The 18,094-nt window shown below is 38.3% G+C and overlaps 4 protein-coding genes and 1 long non-coding RNA gene across 9 annotated transcripts, besides 15 other annotated features; 2 read left to right on the top strand and 3 right to left on the bottom strand.

Moving 5' to 3' along the window:
- Nucleotides 1–138: part of a mobile genetic element that runs on past the window's edge.
- A 55-nt stretch (nt 139–193) lies between these two features.
- Nucleotides 194–291: a mobile genetic element.
- On the bottom strand, nt 269–4,373 carry lncRNA:CR42646 (long non-coding RNA:CR42646). 2 transcript variants are annotated; one of them, NR_073830.1, is made up of 8 exons: nt 4,131–4,373; nt 3,251–3,416; nt 3,050–3,171; nt 2,421–2,975; nt 2,066–2,335; nt 1,534–2,006; nt 889–1,157; nt 269–822 (listed from the first exon to the last, which is right to left on the bottom strand). It is a non-coding gene; the product is annotated as a long non-coding RNA:CR42646 (long non-coding RNA). The 2 variants fall into 2 exon arrangements; NR_037737.2 differs by having other exon boundaries at nt 3,251–3,355.
- Nucleotides 316–545: a mobile genetic element.
- Nucleotides 3,534–3,712: a mobile genetic element.
- Nucleotides 3,844–3,923: a mobile genetic element.
- Nucleotides 4,374–4,521: 148 nt separating the features above from the next.
- On the top strand, nt 4,522–7,295 carry CG10417 (uncharacterized protein). 2 transcript variants are annotated; one of them, NM_165430.2, is made up of 6 exons: nt 4,522–4,563; nt 4,741–4,796; nt 4,871–4,998; nt 5,059–6,027; nt 6,077–6,607; nt 6,661–7,295. In NM_165430.2, the coding sequence occupies exons 3-6, from the start codon at nt 4,888–4,890 to the stop codon at nt 7,036–7,038; spliced, it is 1,989 nt and encodes a 662-aa protein (NP_724410.1). In that variant the 5' UTR covers nt 4,522–4,563; nt 4,741–4,796; nt 4,871–4,887; the 3' UTR covers nt 7,039–7,295. The 2 variants fall into 2 exon arrangements, with proteins under 2 accessions (NP_724410.1, NP_610169.1); NM_136325.3 differs by having other exon boundaries at nt 4,522–4,796.
- Nucleotides 7,296–7,773: 478 nt separating this feature from the next.
- Nucleotides 7,774–7,858: a mobile genetic element.
- Nucleotides 7,859–8,095: 237 nt separating this feature from the next.
- Nucleotides 8,096–8,484: a mobile genetic element.
- A 14-nt stretch (nt 8,485–8,498) lies between these two features.
- Nucleotides 8,499–8,671: a mobile genetic element.
- Nucleotides 8,672–9,446: 775 nt separating this feature from the next.
- Nucleotides 9,447–10,078: a mobile genetic element.
- A 454-nt stretch (nt 10,079–10,532) lies between these two features.
- Nucleotides 10,533–10,850: a mobile genetic element.
- A 1,044-nt stretch (nt 10,851–11,894) lies between these two features.
- Nucleotides 11,895–12,163: a mobile genetic element.
- Nucleotides 12,164–12,902: 739 nt separating this feature from the next.
- On the bottom strand, nt 12,903–13,632 carry COX4L (Cytochrome c oxidase subunit 4-like). 2 transcript variants are annotated; one of them, NM_001273779.1, is made up of 2 exons: nt 13,518–13,632; nt 12,903–13,459 (listed from the first exon to the last, which is right to left on the bottom strand). In NM_001273779.1, the coding sequence occupies exon 2, from the start codon at nt 13,457–13,459 to the stop codon at nt 12,971–12,973; it is 489 nt and encodes a 162-aa protein (NP_001260708.1). In that variant the 5' UTR covers nt 13,518–13,632; the 3' UTR covers nt 12,903–12,970. The 2 variants fall into 2 exon arrangements, with proteins under 2 accessions (NP_001260708.1, NP_610168.1); NM_136324.4 differs by having other exon boundaries at nt 12,903–13,517; nt 13,581–13,632.
- Nucleotides 13,633–13,876: 244 nt separating this feature from the next.
- Nucleotides 13,877–14,173: a mobile genetic element.
- Nucleotides 14,174–14,389: 216 nt separating this feature from the next.
- Nucleotides 14,390–14,722: a mobile genetic element.
- Nucleotides 14,723–14,811: 89 nt separating this feature from the next.
- Nucleotides 14,812–15,321: a mobile genetic element.
- A 182-nt stretch (nt 15,322–15,503) lies between these two features.
- IFT20 (Intraflagellar transport 20) lies at nt 15,504–15,909 on the top strand. The gene has a single exon (NM_165429.3). It carries the CDS (start codon nt 15,510–15,512, stop codon nt 15,903–15,905), a length of 396 nt encoding a protein of 131 aa, NP_724409.3. The 5' UTR covers nt 15,504–15,509; the 3' UTR covers nt 15,906–15,909.
- CG10395 (uncharacterized protein) lies at nt 15,654–17,149 on the bottom strand. Of its 2 annotated transcripts, none has more exons than NM_136323.4 (2): nt 16,805–17,149; nt 15,654–16,746 (listed from the first exon to the last, which is right to left on the bottom strand). In NM_136323.4, exons 1-2 carry the CDS (start codon nt 16,815–16,817, stop codon nt 15,914–15,916), a joined length of 846 nt encoding a protein of 281 aa, NP_610167.3. In that variant the 5' UTR covers nt 16,818–17,149; the 3' UTR covers nt 15,654–15,913. The 2 variants fall into 2 exon arrangements, with proteins under 2 accessions (NP_610167.3, NP_724408.4); NM_165428.4 differs by having other exon boundaries at nt 16,805–16,886.
- Nucleotides 17,150–17,441: 292 nt separating this feature from the next.
- Nucleotides 17,442–18,094: part of a mobile genetic element that runs on past the window's edge.

Here is an 18,094-nt window from a genome sequence, read left to right as displayed (position 1 = left end):
GTGTAAAAACTAACCACAGCGAATAAACATACGCCCGGTCGCGCCCGCGCAATTACGAAAAGTCTGGTGTTCGCTTTTCTACGAGTGTTTCTTTTCAGCATATTTGAATTCCAGGACAGCGTCCCCTACAACCCAACAATTGTAAACCAGTGACCACTTAACGATCATTGGAGATCCAAGCGCACACTCAAAAATTCCAGAAAAAATATGAAATTTCACGTTCTCATTTCCACTAGCTGAGTAACAGTTATCTGATAGTCAGGGAAGTCAACTTTATCATTCTCTCTTTTTTTATTATTCAAAACAGTTTTTCCTAGTTTTAGAGCGGTTTTAGGGCGTTAGAGTGGGCGTGACAAAAAATGGCAATAAATCTATAGAAATTTGCAAGACCAATAAAAATCTGAAAAAATATCAACTCATTTTTCAAAAGTGTGGGCGTAGCAGTTCGTTGCGGTTTGTCGGCGTCTTGCGCTGCGTCTTTGTCCCTAGAATCTCAACCTTCTAGCTTTTATAGTTCCTGATATCTCGACGTTCATACGGAGACGCTTCCTTCTTTCTGTTACATACCTTTCAACCAAAGAAAACAACGTAACATAATGGCGCCCAATTTAAAAACAAAAAAATTGTCGAGGCGACGGCGTCTCGCCATTTTCGGCCGTGGGAAATCCGTCATTTCAGACGGTGGCTTGCAGGCTAAACTGCAATGGCATCAGAAGTGGTGACGGAGTATCCCAAAGGCGGCATATGGTGAGAGGAAGGACAGGAGGCTTTGTAGCACGAAAAGCTGAAAATGTTCTCCAGGTTCTGGTTTTAGCCGCGCACCTAAAAAAAATGCTGTTATAATCCAGTATTGGTTTATATTTATAAGCTGGTCCTATCTGTAGTTACTTGATTTTTTTTTTTTCGTCGTAGGTTTTTTTGAGTCGTGCATGAACAGCACTCTCTCCGTGAGATGTAAGAGAAAGTGCAAAAGATAAGACGAAACTAACAGGAGCTCTAGGTCAACCGATGGCCTTAACTGGCAGCTTTCATCAACAGTAATAGCTAGTTCAGTTGACGAACGGTTAGTGAATGACGGAAAGTTTGAGTTTTGGGAAAATGCACAGGACAAATGCGGTCGGACCGGCAATGGTCAGTTACATCTTCTCAGGTTAAATCTGAAAAGGAAAGGGAAAAATTAAATTGGGGATCCGTGAGGTCATTAACCTTTTTTTTTATTTTTTGTATTTGTCGGAGCACAATTATTATTCTCCATTCCGCGCAGCGAGTTTCGAACGCACCGAAGGTCTACACACAATTAATTTGTGTCACTCACTTCTTCTCCGTGCTACCCTTCGAACCACACTCGGCGACAGCGACCACACGCTGCCGCCGCGCTGTAACGGGAGATGCCAAAGCTACAAAAATACAGCCGACCAATAGCAACGCAGTATGCAATAATGTAATATGATGAAATACCAATGATTTCCCCGAAATGATGAAATTACTGTACTTCTGGAATATTCTAACACATAATACAATATGATGACATACCAATGATTTCCCCGAACTGATGGAATTATTATTCTTGTGAAATATTCTAGCACATCCACCAGCTTACAAAAGTATGCGCCGTATGGTAAGTGTGGTTAAAAAAACCTAGAGATTGATTAGCGCGATACGTATACGCGCTGGAGGTGTTCATCGTTGAGGTTCGTGAGGAATGCGTAGAGGTAGAACGGAGTTTCAGTCGCCGAGGTCTCGCTTCGTATGGACAGCAAGGGAAAATGCGGGTGAATGAAGTGCAGATCCACGATGAACACGACCTTAAGCCCTCGAGTTAGAAGATATCCGCACCAGACTCCGAGCCGCAACGAGAGCAGGATGCTGGAACTGTTCCTAGGATCCGGGCTCCCGACTGGATTGCAGAGCGGTGGAGAGGCGGCTGTTTTGCTATCGCTGTGGACGATCGGACACGGTGTCACCGAAGTGCCCGAGAGCGGGAGGAATTTGCCCAGGCACGAGTCCTGGAATATACTCGTCGAAAGAGAATTGAGTAATTCTAAGTCTAGGCTAAGATTCTTACCAAATGAGCGGAGTGCGGCTAGTTTCGAGGAAGGTGCAAAAGGCAAAGGACCGCATCAAGATCAGTAGCGACGCGAGGTGGTCGCCGCCGTAAAGCGCATCGAGTCTGAAGATCCTAGAACGTTTGCAGACGAGACGATCCTGGGTAGTCATCTAACAGGATTGTGGGACACGGGAACCAGTGTCAGCGTGCTCGGCAAGAACTGCAGGGAGCTCGTGGAAGCACTAGGTGCTCCGGATCAGTCTTACTTCTCGGTGGTGAGAACGGCGTCTGGCGAAGATCGGTCCATTATTGGACGCTCGGATTAGCTTGTGGATTATGAAGTAGGACAATATCTTTCTACTTTTTCCCTTACCTCAAACAAACGGCCGACTTTGGAATCGATTTCTGGCGAGCGTTCGGGCTGGCACCAGAGGTCGTGACGAAGCCGGTAAAGACAGCAGGAGAAATCCATGTCAAAGAAATGAAGCACTACCAAGCAAAAGGAGATGGAAACGAAGGAGGAGCCGGAATCCTGGAGCCTGTCGGCGCAGGAACGGGAAGCCTTGAAAAAGGTAAGAAAAGCGTGGGACCCACGTACGGCGCCGTTATTTCATCGTTCTGCTAAAACTCCGTATAAGGCTTCTCGAAATCTTTGGTTGGTGTTGCAGCTGGATGATAGGGCCTTATCGATAGGTATTGCGATAGGGCGATGATTTTGGGTGGCGTCCTCTTTTGGGAATCCATTTCCATTTTGATTATCCCGGTTCGCTCCGGGATTACTCTTAAATGACCTGGTTTATGTCCCATGACCCAATTCGGGAGAGTATTGGGAATATGGCGGGGACCATAATTAAATGCAGATCATAGCTCAATCGCAGCCATACCGACGAGCCAGCAAGTCGTAGCCAAGGCAACTTTAATTATATATCTGTATTTAACATTATTAAACAGTAAGTTCAAAAGCCTAGTTTCAGTCGAAGGTATTTATTTTTTACAATTTACCCTGGAATAACCGGGGTGCAGAAATTAAGGGCCCCGGGTAATTTGCATTGGAAGTCAGGAAAATACATATTTAGTAGAGCCAGTCTGCCGTAACCTTGCCGCTGAAAATTCATATATATTATCTATATTAAAAAAGAAAGTGAATGAATGTTAGAGTTAATCATTAATTGTTTTTAGGTGTAATAAAACACAAAAGAATACCGAAATGTTTGAGTGAGTGTTCACTGTAGGGGAGATGGAGCTGTCCTAGTCGCCTGCACCGTCGTGTTGATAATGGCTGATGACCGCAAAAACTCTTCGGGCATCCTAGATAGGGTGGGTGCGCATGGTCATAACATTTGCGACCACCAGAACTAGATTTATGGAACTAAGATTTTGTGGTTTATGTAAATTTATTTCGTTTGTTTTCCTTTTTCTTGAGCCTTGCGCTTACTAAATCCCTCCTCTTGTAAACTTTTTATGAAGTCGGGGGCTTAATTCATTTTTATACCAGTTATTCGTTGAGTAATAGGGTATACTAGATTCGTTGTAAAGTTTGTAACAGGCATAAGGAAGAGTCTCCGACCATATAAGGTATATATATTCTTGATCAGGATCAATAGCCGAGTCGATCTGGCCATGTCCGTATGAACCTCGAGATTTTAGGAAATATAAAAGCTAGAAAAGCTAAAATATTTTTCCTATTTTTATTAATCTTCTAAATTTCTATCGATCCCTTCCTACAAATATTCTATATCTATCAATATCTATAGATATTCAAACAAAAAGGATTAAGTTTCACCATATGAGGCCACATCTATTGATTTAGAGGCTTGAATCGCAGAATTCCAAAAAATAATGTCTTGCTCAAGAATGTTAACGGTGTTTTACGACATCATTTTTAATTTCATTAACGAAAAGTACACTGATCTAATGTCGCTGGCAGAACCACAGCAGAAAATATGTTTGAAATAGCCAGATATAACTGACTTTTATTTACTTTCGATTTCTCCGTCGTACTGTATCTTATAGCGGGGGACTGGAGAATATCTTATATTGGTATTTTTAATAATATTGTGGCCTACTGTTCGATGTTTCTTACCAGAACTCAAACAAAAACTATCTGTAATCGAGAACCTCCCTCAAACATCAGATCCACGATACTCATCCTCAGGAATGCGCTGGTGCGATGATGGTATGCATACATAATATTCAAATGAGATGTATATTTCAAACTGTTTTTGCATAGTTTAATATTTATAACCAAGAAAATTATTTGTTAATTCAACGATTAAATATATTCAAAATATCGTAATTTATTAAGATTTTCTAATTTATAGCTAGTATTTGCGGAACAGAATTTCTGTTTTGCGTTCATTTTTCAGACGTTCCATTTTCTTATTTAATCAATCGTCGCTATTTTGACGAATATAAATGCAACATGAGAAAATTTTACCTAAATTTTGCTGCTACTCGATACATATATATATCGAGAGCAGAAAATTTCCGATTTGATTAAATACAAAACGTTTTAGGTGAAGATTTCGCAAATAAGTTTAAGTCGATTTCATTGATATATTAAACTAAGTATAGTTTTCCAAAAGTCCTACCAAGGACTATACTTCTTACTACGTTAACTTACATTTGTAGTAATCACCGTTTTAAATAATTATATATAATAAAATTATTTTTCTAACTAAAAAACATTACAGTAAATGTTTGCAAGTACAGCCTATACGTAGAATTTTATGCACAAAACCTTAGCTTGGTAAGCCATCGATTTTTTTTATTTTAAAGGATAGTGCAAATTGAGTTCTTAACCTATTATAATATCCTTGAAAGGTTACAAGTTGTACAATATGGGTGCCTATTTGTCCCATCCGAAAACGGATAAAACATCCACAGATCAGTTTAATGAATTGCTAGCCGTTGGAGCTAGCTCTATGCAAGGATGGCGGAACAGCCAAGAGGTAAATTGAGATGTGATCCCTTTCATAAAAAGACTGTATTACGATTTCGTCATGTTTCAGGATGCACATAATTCTATTTTAAATTTTGACAACAACACATCGTTTTTTGCTGTGTATGATGGTCACGGCGGAGCTGAGGTAGCGCAATATTGTGCTGACAAGTTACCACATTTTCTTAAAAACCTTGAAACCTACAAAAATGGACAATTTGAAGTGGCACTCAAGGAAGCATTTTTGGGATTTGACAAAACGCTGCTTGATCCATCGATAGTCAGCATACTAAAAATATTGGCTGGGGAACACAACTTCGTGGATGCCGAAGCGGACGATTACGAAGAAGAAGATTTAGCTGAATTGCAAGAGGAAAGCAATTTACCACTAAATGAAGTTCTGGAAAAATACAAAGGTCTTCCGCAAAAAAAAGACTTGGATCTTAAGAGTTCTGACCATAAAGAAAATTTCAAAATGCGCTCTCCATATTTTCGCGGGCGCCGAGCTGCAGCATTAGCTGCTGAAGCTACTAATAAAGCTGTAATGGACCCCTCTGCAAAGCCAGATGGTTCTTCCACCTCCGCAGCAGCGGCTGCAGCAGCGCTATCCGCCGATGGTGTAGCTAATTCCCGTAATCCGAGCAATGTTGTAAATCCTATGGCTGGGGCTGATAGCAATACCACTACCAGTATCAACGATTTATCCACCAAGAATGCTGCATTAAAAGATGATTCTGTTAATGACCAAAATGAGGGCTCAAATGGAACCGATTTCAAGCATACGTTGGTTTCTTCTAGTAATAAAAAATTATTCGCTACTGGTTCTAACGACATGACCGAATTAAATCAGTCCTCGAAAAACGAGTTCACAAACTCATCTACAAGCAAAGAGTTTGAAAGGAATATAAACAGCTCCCAAGACGATGAGTTCACAGACGATGATGCGGACTATGAAGAAAATGATAATGTCAAGAGTCCTGATACTTCATCCGCAGAAAGCTCTGACTGCACTGAAAATGATGACGACGGTGACGAAGATGTAAGTTATTAAAACACTAAACATATGTAGCTAACTTACTTTTTTACAGGGTAATGAGGATAGTGATGAAGAAGAGACTGATGAAGATCAGATGGCTAATGATAATTTTTGTGCAAATATGATTGAGGAACCTGGAAAAGATAGTGGATGTACTGCAGTTGTATGTTTGTTGCAAGGTCGGGACCTTTACGTGGCAAACGCAGGGGACTCGCGATGTGTTATATCACGCAGTGGACAAGCCATTGAAATGAGCATCGACCACAAGCCCGAAGATGACGAAGAAGCCTCGCGCATAATAAAGGCAGGTGGTCGGGTTACACTTGATGGACGCGTAAATGGAGGCCTTAATTTGTCTCGAGCCCTTGGAGACCATGCCTATAAAACGAACGTAACCCTACCAGCTGAGGAACAAATGATATCTGCCCTACCTGACATAAAGAAGCTAATTATCACGCCAGAGGACGAGTTTATGGTACTGGCCTGTGATGGTATATGGAATTATATGTCTAGTGAGGAAGTTGTAGAATTTGTACGTTGCAGACTAAAAGATAACAAAAAATTGTCAACGATTTGTGAAGAGGTAAAGATATCTACTGATAACACAAATATCTTAATAACCATGAAAAATTTTAGCTTTTTGATAACTGTTTAGCTCCGAATACAATGGGTGATGGGACTGGATGCGACAACATGACTGCCGTAATCGTCCAGTTTAAGAAAAAGCTGCAAGAGCTGCAGTCCACCATTCCTCCAAATCAAACTGAAGATAAGTTACTTAAGACATCTGAAAATGTTTCACATAGTTTAAATGATCAAAGTGCGTCTAAGCGATGCGCATCACAAAATGCTGATGCTGACGACGAAATTCTTGAAAAAAACAACTCTAAACGATTAAAAACTGATCTGGAACAAGAAAACATTAAAGACAGAACCCCATCACCGAGCAATCAGAATGAAGACCCTACCCAGAAGGCCATTAAGGAAGTTACTATAATTGTTTCTTCATCGTAATTTACTTGACATTCGGAAGTGCACTCATCTTAATTCACATTTAATCGTAACATGCATTTTAATTGTAGACATTTAAGCTTGTAGATCGAAGTGCGAAAAACTGTGCCACTTTTCAAAATGATATTGATGACAGGTTTATGCAAACAAATATTCTTTAATAAGAACATATATTAACTATATTTTAAGAAATATTTATATTTCTTTCTCGTAAATTGCTAAATAAAGTCGCAATGAAATAAATCTTTTATTTATAGAGCAAAAATGTTATTATAAACTTCTTTTATTAAAAAAAATATATATACATATGTATATGTTTTTTACCGAATACCTTTAGTTGCAAAGACTCGGCTCAACTCGGTCTTGGATCCAGCGACCTTTTTTTTTTTTGTTTTCAACTAAGCTGTAATTTTGAAACGATGGAACTAAAAAACTAAGTTTCCTGTTTCTGCGTTGGCGTTAATTAGGCCCTAAAGCCGCAATGTTTCTGAACTAAATGCATTAAAAACCTTAAGCTAGAAGCTACAAATCTGTTTAACCGTGCTCTTATATTTTTTTTTTTGTTTGACGTTATGGATAATTAAGGTGCAGAATACCACCTTTATGTGGAGCATAATATGTATAATATTTAATATATTCTAAGAAAATATAGTCTTGCGTTGTTTTTTCTGTTGTACCGCCTAACGAAGAAAATTTAAACCAAGAAAAACATGTAAGGTCTGTGGGCCTACCATAAAATTCTTTGGCAAACCGAAAGAAATTTAAAAGACTAAATAAAAAAACATTTGTTAAAAGTGTGACCCTGGCAATTTTTGACGGTTTGAGTGAGTGACAATATTTTAAAAAACAATCTTGAGATGCATATACTAGATACATACATATAATAAAGTGTTATGCCAATTTCGATAAACAGAATTCATGTATTTTTGAATAATAAAAAAACTACAAAAATTTTATTTATTTATGTTATGTTCAGTCAATATGTTTTGCCCTTTTAAGTTTTTTGACACAAAGGCGCTAATTAACCTTTTCAGTTTCTCCATTACAGGTAAAACTTGTAATATACCTGTATATATTTTGGATTTAGATCAATAGCTGAGTCAATCTAGCAATGTCCGCCAAAACGTCTGTCCGTATGAACGCCGAGATATCAGGAACTATAAAAACTAGAAAGTTGAGATTTAGCATACAGATTCTAGGGAAAAAGGCGCAGCGCAAGTTTGTTGACCGATGTTGCCAGGCCCACAAAACTGTCACGCCCACATTTTTGAAATTTTTTTAGATATTTTTCCATAATTTTATTAGTTTTGTACATTTTTATCCATTTCCAAAAAAAATTTGCCACGCCTTTAAATTGCCCAAGACTGCCACGCCGACATTATGGAAAACTTGTTCAATATTTTTTCATAATTTTATTATTATTTTTGTAAGTTTCTCTTGATTTGCCAAATTACTTTTTGCCAACGCCCACATTTTTGAAAAATTGTTGGATATTTTTTCATAATTTTATTATTCGCTTAAATTTCTATCGATTCGCCAAAAAACTGATTGCCACGCCCACTCTAACGCCCTAAAACCGCCAAACCGGTCACGCCCACACTTTTGAACAATTTTTAATAGATTTTTTTATTTTATTCCCCAATATCACACTAGCTGACTATCGCATTTTCTCTTGTTTCCTTTAAGAAATACTGAACCAACCTGCCACATATGCAACCAACAGCCGACCTTGAGTCCAACAGCCCTATCACAAGACGCTGAAGCAACTGCACCGCCAAAAATGGAGACGTATCCTGCAGACAATCTTCTAATAAGTTTATTTCGCGTATATGTTTCTTAAGTTGCCTCATTTCTTTTTAAAACCCTTTCTGAGCGCTCAGAGACCTTTTTACAGTTGCCTCGTTGTCACTTAAATCAAGGTATTCTGATGATGATGCGTGTCGAGCCACTGCAGGTATCCAGGGAATGCCATTAACAAAACTCAGGCCGCATGGTCGGTTAGTATTTCAGCTATGTTTTATTTTATAAGTAAATCGGTTTACAATCGTTTAAATGTTCTTATTTTACGTACCTCAATATTCTCTCCTTCTCGTTTGGATAGTGCAAGTCAGACTCACTTTGCCCGCCAAGCTTAATCTTTCTTTAAGGTAAAACCAGACGCGACATACATTAATATACATTCAACAAATACTACACCTGACTTCTTTATGATATCGATTCAAATTATTGGCCATATCGATAGAGGGTTAATTCGTTCCGCGACAATGAGTATTCCTCTGCTTCAGACTCTGATAAGTCCACGTCCTTGTTGAAATCGATAGAGTTAGGCTGCTTTTGTTTCGTTTTCCGTGCAGTCTAGACTGGAGATTAGGGACGGGCTGGTATAGCTTGCAGCTGTTGAGCACGCAAAGACTTCGGCATCTGCGTCGCGGTTTTTTGACGAACATTTAGAACAATTTGGCTTGTAAGTATTTGCCAAGCAAAACACGTTGAGATCGGCCAAACAGTCCTTACAGCGATGGCCTTCTCTCTGGCAATTCCAGCAGATCAGAGCCAACGCTAATATCTCTCCCTCGACTTCTTCCTCGCCGCCGGCATCTCCAAAAAGATGGTCATCTTCCAAGAAAGACCCCCTTCTTCGTCATATGTATCTCTCAGTTGAGGACACAGGTTATGTCTACATTTAAGGTCAAACTTGCTGTTTTTCAGCAGCAATACGTTATTGGCGTTAGGATTTATTGGATTTATTGTTACCTTTGCCTTATAATCTCCTCTATGTCCCTGTCATCTTTGTATTGTTTGCGCAAAGCTGAACACAAATTTTCACAATTTATAGTCCTAACTGATTTGTGATGTGTCCAAAAAAAATCTTTTGATTTCCCACCAAACAGAGAACTAAAATTCTTTCAAATGAGCTCGAAATTTCCTTCTAAAGATGTGTTTGTCATGGCTTCCACCTGATAAATAAAGTTATTTACTGATAAGCCCGTTCCCGAACTGCCCTTTTCCAGCCGTTCATTATCGGGCCAACTTTGTCAGGTCGCTTTGGGAGCTCCGAGGTCACACTTCCAGCATTTCTTGCAAAGGATGAATTGTTTATCCTGCCATGTGTCTCTATCGACTTGTCCTGCTCGAGGATCGCGGTTGGAATTTGGCTTGGTGGATGCTAGATTGAACCGTCTAAAGCAATATTCTACAATGGTATCAATTAATTTATTGAGTTTATCAGTCAGTGCTGAGAGAATGTTATTTTGCATAACAGATAATCTTGAATTGCGCTAATTGAGCTAATTGAGATTGAGTGGGACGCGTTGGAGGGTCCGCGCATCTTGCTGCCCGTTATGGTCTATTATAAAATCTAAATTAGGTTTATATTATATTCTATTTACGTAAACATTCAAAATTTTTCTAGGTTATCGATAGATATTGGGGAATAAAATTGAAAAAGAGTGCGCGCGTGGAAGTTTTACGCCGTTAGAATGGACCGGTCAAAAAGTTTTTTGGCAAATCGATAACAATTTACAAGACTAATAAAATTATGGAAAACATTCAACAAGTTTTCAAAAATGTGGGCGTGGCAGTTTTAGGGCGTAAGAGTGGGCTTGGACTTTTTTTTGGAAATCGAAAGAAATTTACGAGACTAATAAGATTAGATTATCAAAACAAATCAAACAAAAAAATCAAAGAAAAATGTGGGCGTGGCAGTTCGGGAGGTTTTAGGGCGTTAGAGTGGGCGGGGCAACATGGGTCAACAAGCTTGCGCTGCGTCTATGGAGTCTGTATACTTAATCTCAACTTTCTAGCTTTTGTAGTCCGGACAGACGGTCTATGTTTTTCCCAATTGTGCTCTATGCTGGTTATTGCTGGTTCCACCGCACTGCCAACATTAATATAGTTGTCGGTGGTATTTGTGCTTTTGGCCACGCGTGTCGCGAAATTCTCTTTAGTGGTGCTTAAAGGGACCGATTTCTCAGTAGTTTTCCTTATAAGGCTTTCCAGCCTAACAGAGCATGAAACCCCAACAAACAACTTACTCTCTGCTGCCAGTAATGAAGAAGAGTGATTGCTGTTTTGGGTAGAAGCCAGCACTTAGCAATCCCACAGCCTGGCGCTGACACTCAATTTCCACGACACTGCACTTTAAATTTCTTTATATCTTTGTGCCTGCCTGAAGCCAGGATACCCCCGTATATACCCTCGCTGAACGCCTCCAAGCCGGTATTCCACCACTCCGTCATTCTGGTTAAGAGAGGCGCAAATTATTGCAACTCAATCCGATCTCTCCCCCCACACCTTCGCAGAGTTTTCTGCATATAGTCACATAGTTTTCACATATAGTCCGCAGCATTTTGCTGCCATTCATAATGTTTCTGAAACATAGGTGGCGGATGCACCCGAACTTATCGCTACGTCGCAATCGGTGTTGCTAGCAACTAACTGCCAGATACATTTCCTAGTACTAGCACCCTTAAGCGCAGAGGATCCTTTTAAGCTGGTTTCATTATTTGCTTTTGTTTAGCAACTCCCCTAAAATGAGGCCGACTTTCAACTCAACGCAATTACCAATGGCATTATTTCTTAACACAACATACACTGCGCGTCACCAGGTTAGCGCCCCCTGAGCAAACATTTTTGATGTGAGATATTTCGAAAACGGTTTGAGCGAGAGCTTTAGAAATTTTTTTCCCTTAAAACTTGAACAATTCTAGTTTATAAAGGATGCAGTTTGTTCAACTCCTCTTTAGTGGCATATTGTTTACCACCCTCGTATACCTTCCCTGCCAACCATCCCCACACGTTTTCTATTGTATTAAGGCTGAAAATGCCATTCTAGATTCCCAAAAACGTTTTTAAAGTAGGGAAATGCAGTTTTTAATACACAATTATAATCTTTCGCGTTCATTTTTGGTGTTAAAAACTGCATTTCACAGGTGCCATAATAGGATACTGCGCCCCATACCATGACACCTTCAACCCGACTGTGTGGGCGGTCCAAAATGTGGTCCTCTTTACGCAAATCATGATAGTAATGACTATAGCCGGCTGGTCCCTCCAGATTAAATTTCTTCTCGTCCGAAAATACGACATAATGCCACTCCTTAGACCAGGTCATATGAGCTCGAGCAAAACTAAGGTTTTTTTTTTTTTTTTGTTAGTTCGTTGTGCTTTAAATGTTTAGCTTTCTAAGTCACCCTTGGAATCGTCGATTTGCTCGCGCTTATACCACTTTTTTCTCGAATTTTGGCGGAGGAGTCGTGGGAATTGGAAGCAATTCGAAGTATGGACCTGCAATCTGCCGCGGTAACGACACGGTTATTGCCACAATTATAGTTTTTTCTATAAGATTCCTTGTTTTTAATAAAATTTTGTTGTCCTACCTTTCAAATTATGGACGATATTCAAAACTGGGGGCGCTAATCTGATGATGCAAAACACGTGTTCAATTTTGCGCCAAAGTTAACACAAAGCAGAATAAAAGAGATAACTGTTCTTCTCTCAACCTCTTTTTTATTCTCAAAGAGAGAGGGAATATCAGTGAACAAAAAACAATAACATTGATAGATTTTCGTGCAATGGAAAATACAGATCATAAGATGAAACGGTGGCATACAGGGAGGCGCTAATCTGATGACGCGCAGTGTACGTGTACTAGTCAAAGGAACACAGGACACGATTTCAATGCTTAACATATCTATCGTGGACTAAAATTACACTAAATTAAGTTGTGTCTGAGAATTTACATACACACCCTAATTTCAAACGGGAGGAAATGCTATAGTCGAGTTACACAGCTAGAGACACAAAAATCTATAGATATTGGGTATTTGCCCGATTCAGCACGTAACGATCAAATGGCAAGCGACTTTGCTGTTGAATTGTATTTTGCTAGTTACGTTTCTGTACATAGTTTACGGAAAATCATCGTGTTGATGTGCTACTTCCACTTGTTCTCTCGGTAGCACCATTTGGACGCTAGTCCAGTTATTGGGTTCATTTGCAGCTGGATGATGCGCCGCAATTGGGCCGACTGGCGCTCATCGTTAAACGTATCCGGCAGTTTTCCATAGAGAACGGTCTTCATAGTTATCGATATCGCGATTCCGATTGACACAAGCCACAAAGCGACGCCCAGACACATCTTCCATTCGGGTGTAATGTGCTGGAATTCTGCATATGTTTGGCAGAAGCTATATCGGTATAATTGCTTCTTTTCATCCAGCGACAGCTTCTTCCAGTCGTCCAACTCCTTTTCACGTAGGGCACACAACTCTGGGCTAACCTCCCGATATCGAATAGCCGGAAAAGGGCAGTCCGGACTATCGAAGTATATGGGTCGCCCATTGATTCCATGACCAACGACCTGGCGATCGGCGACCATAAGTCGAATACCATCTCCTCCACTGGCAAACCGACGCCTCGTCATCTGGAAAAGTTTCCTCAATTTCATACAGGGAAATAAGCTCATTTCGACGGCAGTGTACCTGTAATTATGCGCAAGCACTTGGTCGTAACTGTACCTTGAGTGTATTTTATTTTATACTCGCTTTTCAATTTTTTGTTTTTTACTTCATCCGGAAATTCGACAGTTGTGTTGCTCGTGTCGAATGAAAATGAAATTTCTCTAGTCTGTTTGTTGAATACAAAAAAAAATATGACAGTTTCCTTATCTACAAACTAGATGTACTTTTTAAGTTCTGAATTGCACTCTTCGTTGAGCACTAAGATAGTCTGAAAATTTTACTTCTTCTTAAAAATTGTTTAAGGCGTGGCAAAAATTATGAAGATCAAATTTTTTGTCACAAAAAAAAAAACAAACATTTTTAAAAATGGCTGTCATGTCAGCTCAAAGAAGCTGGGTTCGGAAAAATCGAATTTTTGAAATCTAGAACTGTTTGCCCAATAATTATTTTTTTTGCCCACGTCCAGTTTTCAATATCTGAAATTTTGATAAAGTTTAAGAATCAACTAGTTGACTTTTTTCAAAAATTTTTAAATCGCAATAACATTGTTGGCCCACCCTTAAGAATTTTAAAAAAAGCTATACTTTAGAAAATATAAGACATTAAAGACAATCTCGCTCTACTTAGAGAATGAAGCATTTGCCAATCTCTTAAAAGTAAATATCATGAAAAAAAAAAACACAAAAATAAAACAATTCCGAAAACAAAAATTTTAAAAACTTTCCAAATAATTATTTAATAATTAAATTTGTAATTTGTGAAAAATTGTCGAGCTATTCTTTAGATATTTCCTATTTTTACGGTTTTTTCCCCAAATTGCCTCTTCGAAGCCGAAATCAAAATCAATCCGTCCCTCAGTGTTAATTGGCAGGTTATCATCTATATTGGCACGAACCAGAGTGGCTGCAAGGGCCACGAGAGCTATGGCCAGCGAAAAGCGACACTCATCCAGTGGCAGAGTAAGCGCAGCGCGCGGTCAAAGTGCATTTCGTCAAAACCCCGTCTATCGACTTCCTCGAACGTTTTTCCAAACTGGACATATGTTCGAGGGCTGCCGCAAGGGCTCGGTCCCGCCCAATTCACGACCCCTAGTTAAGGAATCCGAGAGGCAGAAAGAACTCTGGTCCCCATTGCGCAGAACCGAGCATACGGCGGAAGCAGAAGCATCTGGCAGATAAAAGGCCCCTTCCAGAGTCCAGTCCGTTCGGGAATCTGTTTCCATTCATAACTATGCCAGCATTCGAAATTAAAAACAAGAAATGTTTCTCGACTATTAGAGTGTGTGTTTTACCCAGCAAGTGTGAATGCGTACTCCAAATAATAAAATTAACGAAACAAAATAAACTAAAAACAATGCTTCAAAAATGTGGGCTTGGCGGTTTTGGGATGTTTTAGGGCATTAGAGTGGGCCTTTTAAAAAAGTTTTTTGGCAAATATATATAAATTACAAGACTAATAAAATTATGACAAAATATCCAAAATTTTTAAAAAAAAGTGGGAGTGGCAGCTTTAGGCGCTTTTAGGGCGTTAGAGTGGACGTGGCAACCAATTTATTTTTGCAAAACGATAGAAATTTACAAGACTAATAATAATGTAAAAAATTAATTAATTAATAATTATAAAAAAATTAATGTAAAATATAATTTTATAGTTCCTGAATCTTGACGTTCATACGGACAGACGGACATGGCCAGATCGACTCGGCTATTGATCCTGATCAAGAATATAAATACTTTATATGGTCAGAAACGCTCCCCCCCACTGCCTGTTACTTTTTAACGAATCTAGTATGCCCTTATACTCTACGAGTAACGGGTTATTAAAAAAGGGTTATTATTTGCATTTCAAATAATTCAAATACTGAAAGCTAATATAATTTCCAAAAGAAAAATACTAAAGCCTCAATGCATTTATATACAAACGCGTAGCTCTTATTTGTTTACGACTCGTTCAGTTGTCAATAGCAACGCAACGCATAGTAAGAAAGTATTACTTTGTTACAATCGCAATAAGATGGAAGAACTTCAAAAAGTTGGTGTGTTTATAGATGAAATTTACACGGTGCGAGTTGAGCATCCAAACCTTTCCAGTAGCAAAATAATGTTTAAACAAGAATGCTTCAACTACATTAAAGCATTCACTATTTTTAAAAAGTTTGTGTTTAATTATTGTAATATTTCTGAAACGTTTGCCAAAGATGTCGATAAGGAAAAACTACGCGCTATTGGTACTCAAAATCAATTAAAAACGGCATTTATTCAGCGCCAGAACAAGCAGCAAGTCTATCAATATGAGATATTTGAGCAAACAGTAGAACTTGAACGCTTAAAAGGCGAATTGCAGTTTTTACAGCGAATTGAAACGGAGCAACATGAAATAATAAACAATTTTTTTGTCAATCAATATTAAAATTAAATCTACGTATTTGTAGACGTTTTTCTTATTTTGTTGATATTCTTACGATAACATGTAAGACTACATAATGGAACATTTGTTGTTGAACAATTATATGTCTTGCGATTTTCACAACCGCTTACAAAGCACACCTGTGAAGGAGGAGGTGTACGAGGGAGTTGAACTTTTAAAGGATATTCGTAACCTGGGGGAACTATTACATAGTTGCCAGTTACAGCACTTATATAGGTTATTTTTGGATAAGAGGGCTGTTGTAAAGACTTATTGCGAATTGAAATCCGATCCCTGTTGGTTGCCTGTTTTTTTAACAACCGCTCCATTGTCTTTAATTTATCTTTTTCTCTGCGTTCGTCAGCTTGTTGTTTTCGTTTTTGAGATTTCAGAAGAGCTTTATGAATTTCCTCCGCAGTCTGCGGCTTTTCCTTTTCTTTATAACCACTTGGAAGAGCAATTAGCTCTTCTATAAATCCATTTATTTCGGAGTCCTGTGTCCGTTCATAAATAGCACGTTGACGTGCTGTCATAAGTTTGGGGTCCTTTATCTTTTTAAGTTCCTCATCAACAACGTCTAGTTTCCCGGTTTCTATGGCGGTAAGCCACCGATCCTCTTCACTGGACGTATCACTGTTGCGTCGTCTTTTACCTTTTTTAGCACCCGTGTGAGGCAAACTGTCATCATGTGCCAATTTTTTTGTGCTAATATTTCTCGTGCGTCTAAGAGGATGTTCATGAATATTTGAATTAGATGCAAGCGCATCTGTAGTGTAATGAAGTTCTTTAGGTCTCAACGAATTTGAAATAGACTCAGCAGATAAGTACTCTGCATCCTTAGAACCTATGAATAAAAAATGTTACTTTTTAAGATGTAACGTTTGGTGATTGATATAAATTACCTTCTTTCACCATTTCAATTGAAATACACTCGTCCTGTAGCAGCGGCCAATATTTTTGTTTGTTATGCTTAATTTTTTCAAATGTCCAAAAATTGCATTGGTCATACATCCACTACGATGCTTATAGCCTAATTCCACAAATGACATCCTTATTAAACGGCTGGGAAAATCGTGCAATCTCTCTGGCCACATAGTATAATGATTTTAAACTTATAATGATTATAATTATAATAATAATAATTATAATAATAATACTAAAAAAAATTTGAATTGTGCACAATATATTTTTGTATTCCCCTTCCTAAATGCATTTAAGCAATTCACAGAATACATAGCAAAACCATGGTTAGCGGTTGTGTTGAACCGATAACCGATGAAACTGAATAGTAACTAAATATCGTTCCTGATGTCGAGACTCCAATCTATGTGCACTTATGCACGCGAATTCAAATTCTGCATGAAAAGCGCATAAGTTGATAAATGAATAATGGATAAAGTTTAATAAAATTACAAATTATTTGAATTTTTGGTCGGGTAATGTTTAATGTTTTTTATGTTAGTGTCATTACAATCGATATGTTCGATTATTTTACTAAACTTTATATATATATATACTATACTATACTATATATATACTGTTTGTCAAGAAACTGTTTACACACCGTGAAATAAGTTGAATTTTTAACTTTAAAGGTCAAAATTAAGGGTTATTTGTTTAATTAAACGCAATTTTTTTATGAAATATAATTAAACAATATTTATTTTACTTATAAATTAAAAAACAAATTCAAAATATCAAATATACAAGAAAATAAACAACAAATTTCAAGTTTACACACTTTTGAGAGTGTAAAGAAACTATTTACACAAAACACTAAACCTAAGTTTAATCATAAATTTTTTAATTATTTTGTTAATATTTGAAAATTTTTAGTATTTAGTATGACCCCCATTGGCTTTGGCTACAAGTTGAAGCCTTTTTTTCATGGAATGGATGAGTTTTTTTAGGTCATATTCAAGCGGGATCTTTTCCCACTCTTCGACTATCGCAGCAATGAGATGTTGCCGTGTTTTGGGGCACCTTTTTGCCACCTTCTTCTTTAAGTAGGTCCACAAATTTTCAATGGGGTTCAGATCAGGACTCTGAGGGGGCGTATCGATCACCTTGCCACAGTTATAAAGTAGCCAGTTGCGTACATTGTACTCTTTATGTTTGGGATCATTGTCGTGATAAAACTTAAAATTTGGCTTGTTGTTGCTAAATAGACCACATTTTTCTGCACTGGCCTT

This window comes from Drosophila melanogaster, chromosome 2R (assembly GCF_000001215.4).
Source record: "Drosophila melanogaster chromosome 2R".
NCBI lineage: Eukaryota > Metazoa > Arthropoda > Insecta > Diptera > Drosophilidae > Drosophila > Drosophila melanogaster.
This window is presented reverse-complemented; position numbering and strand designations above follow the sequence as displayed.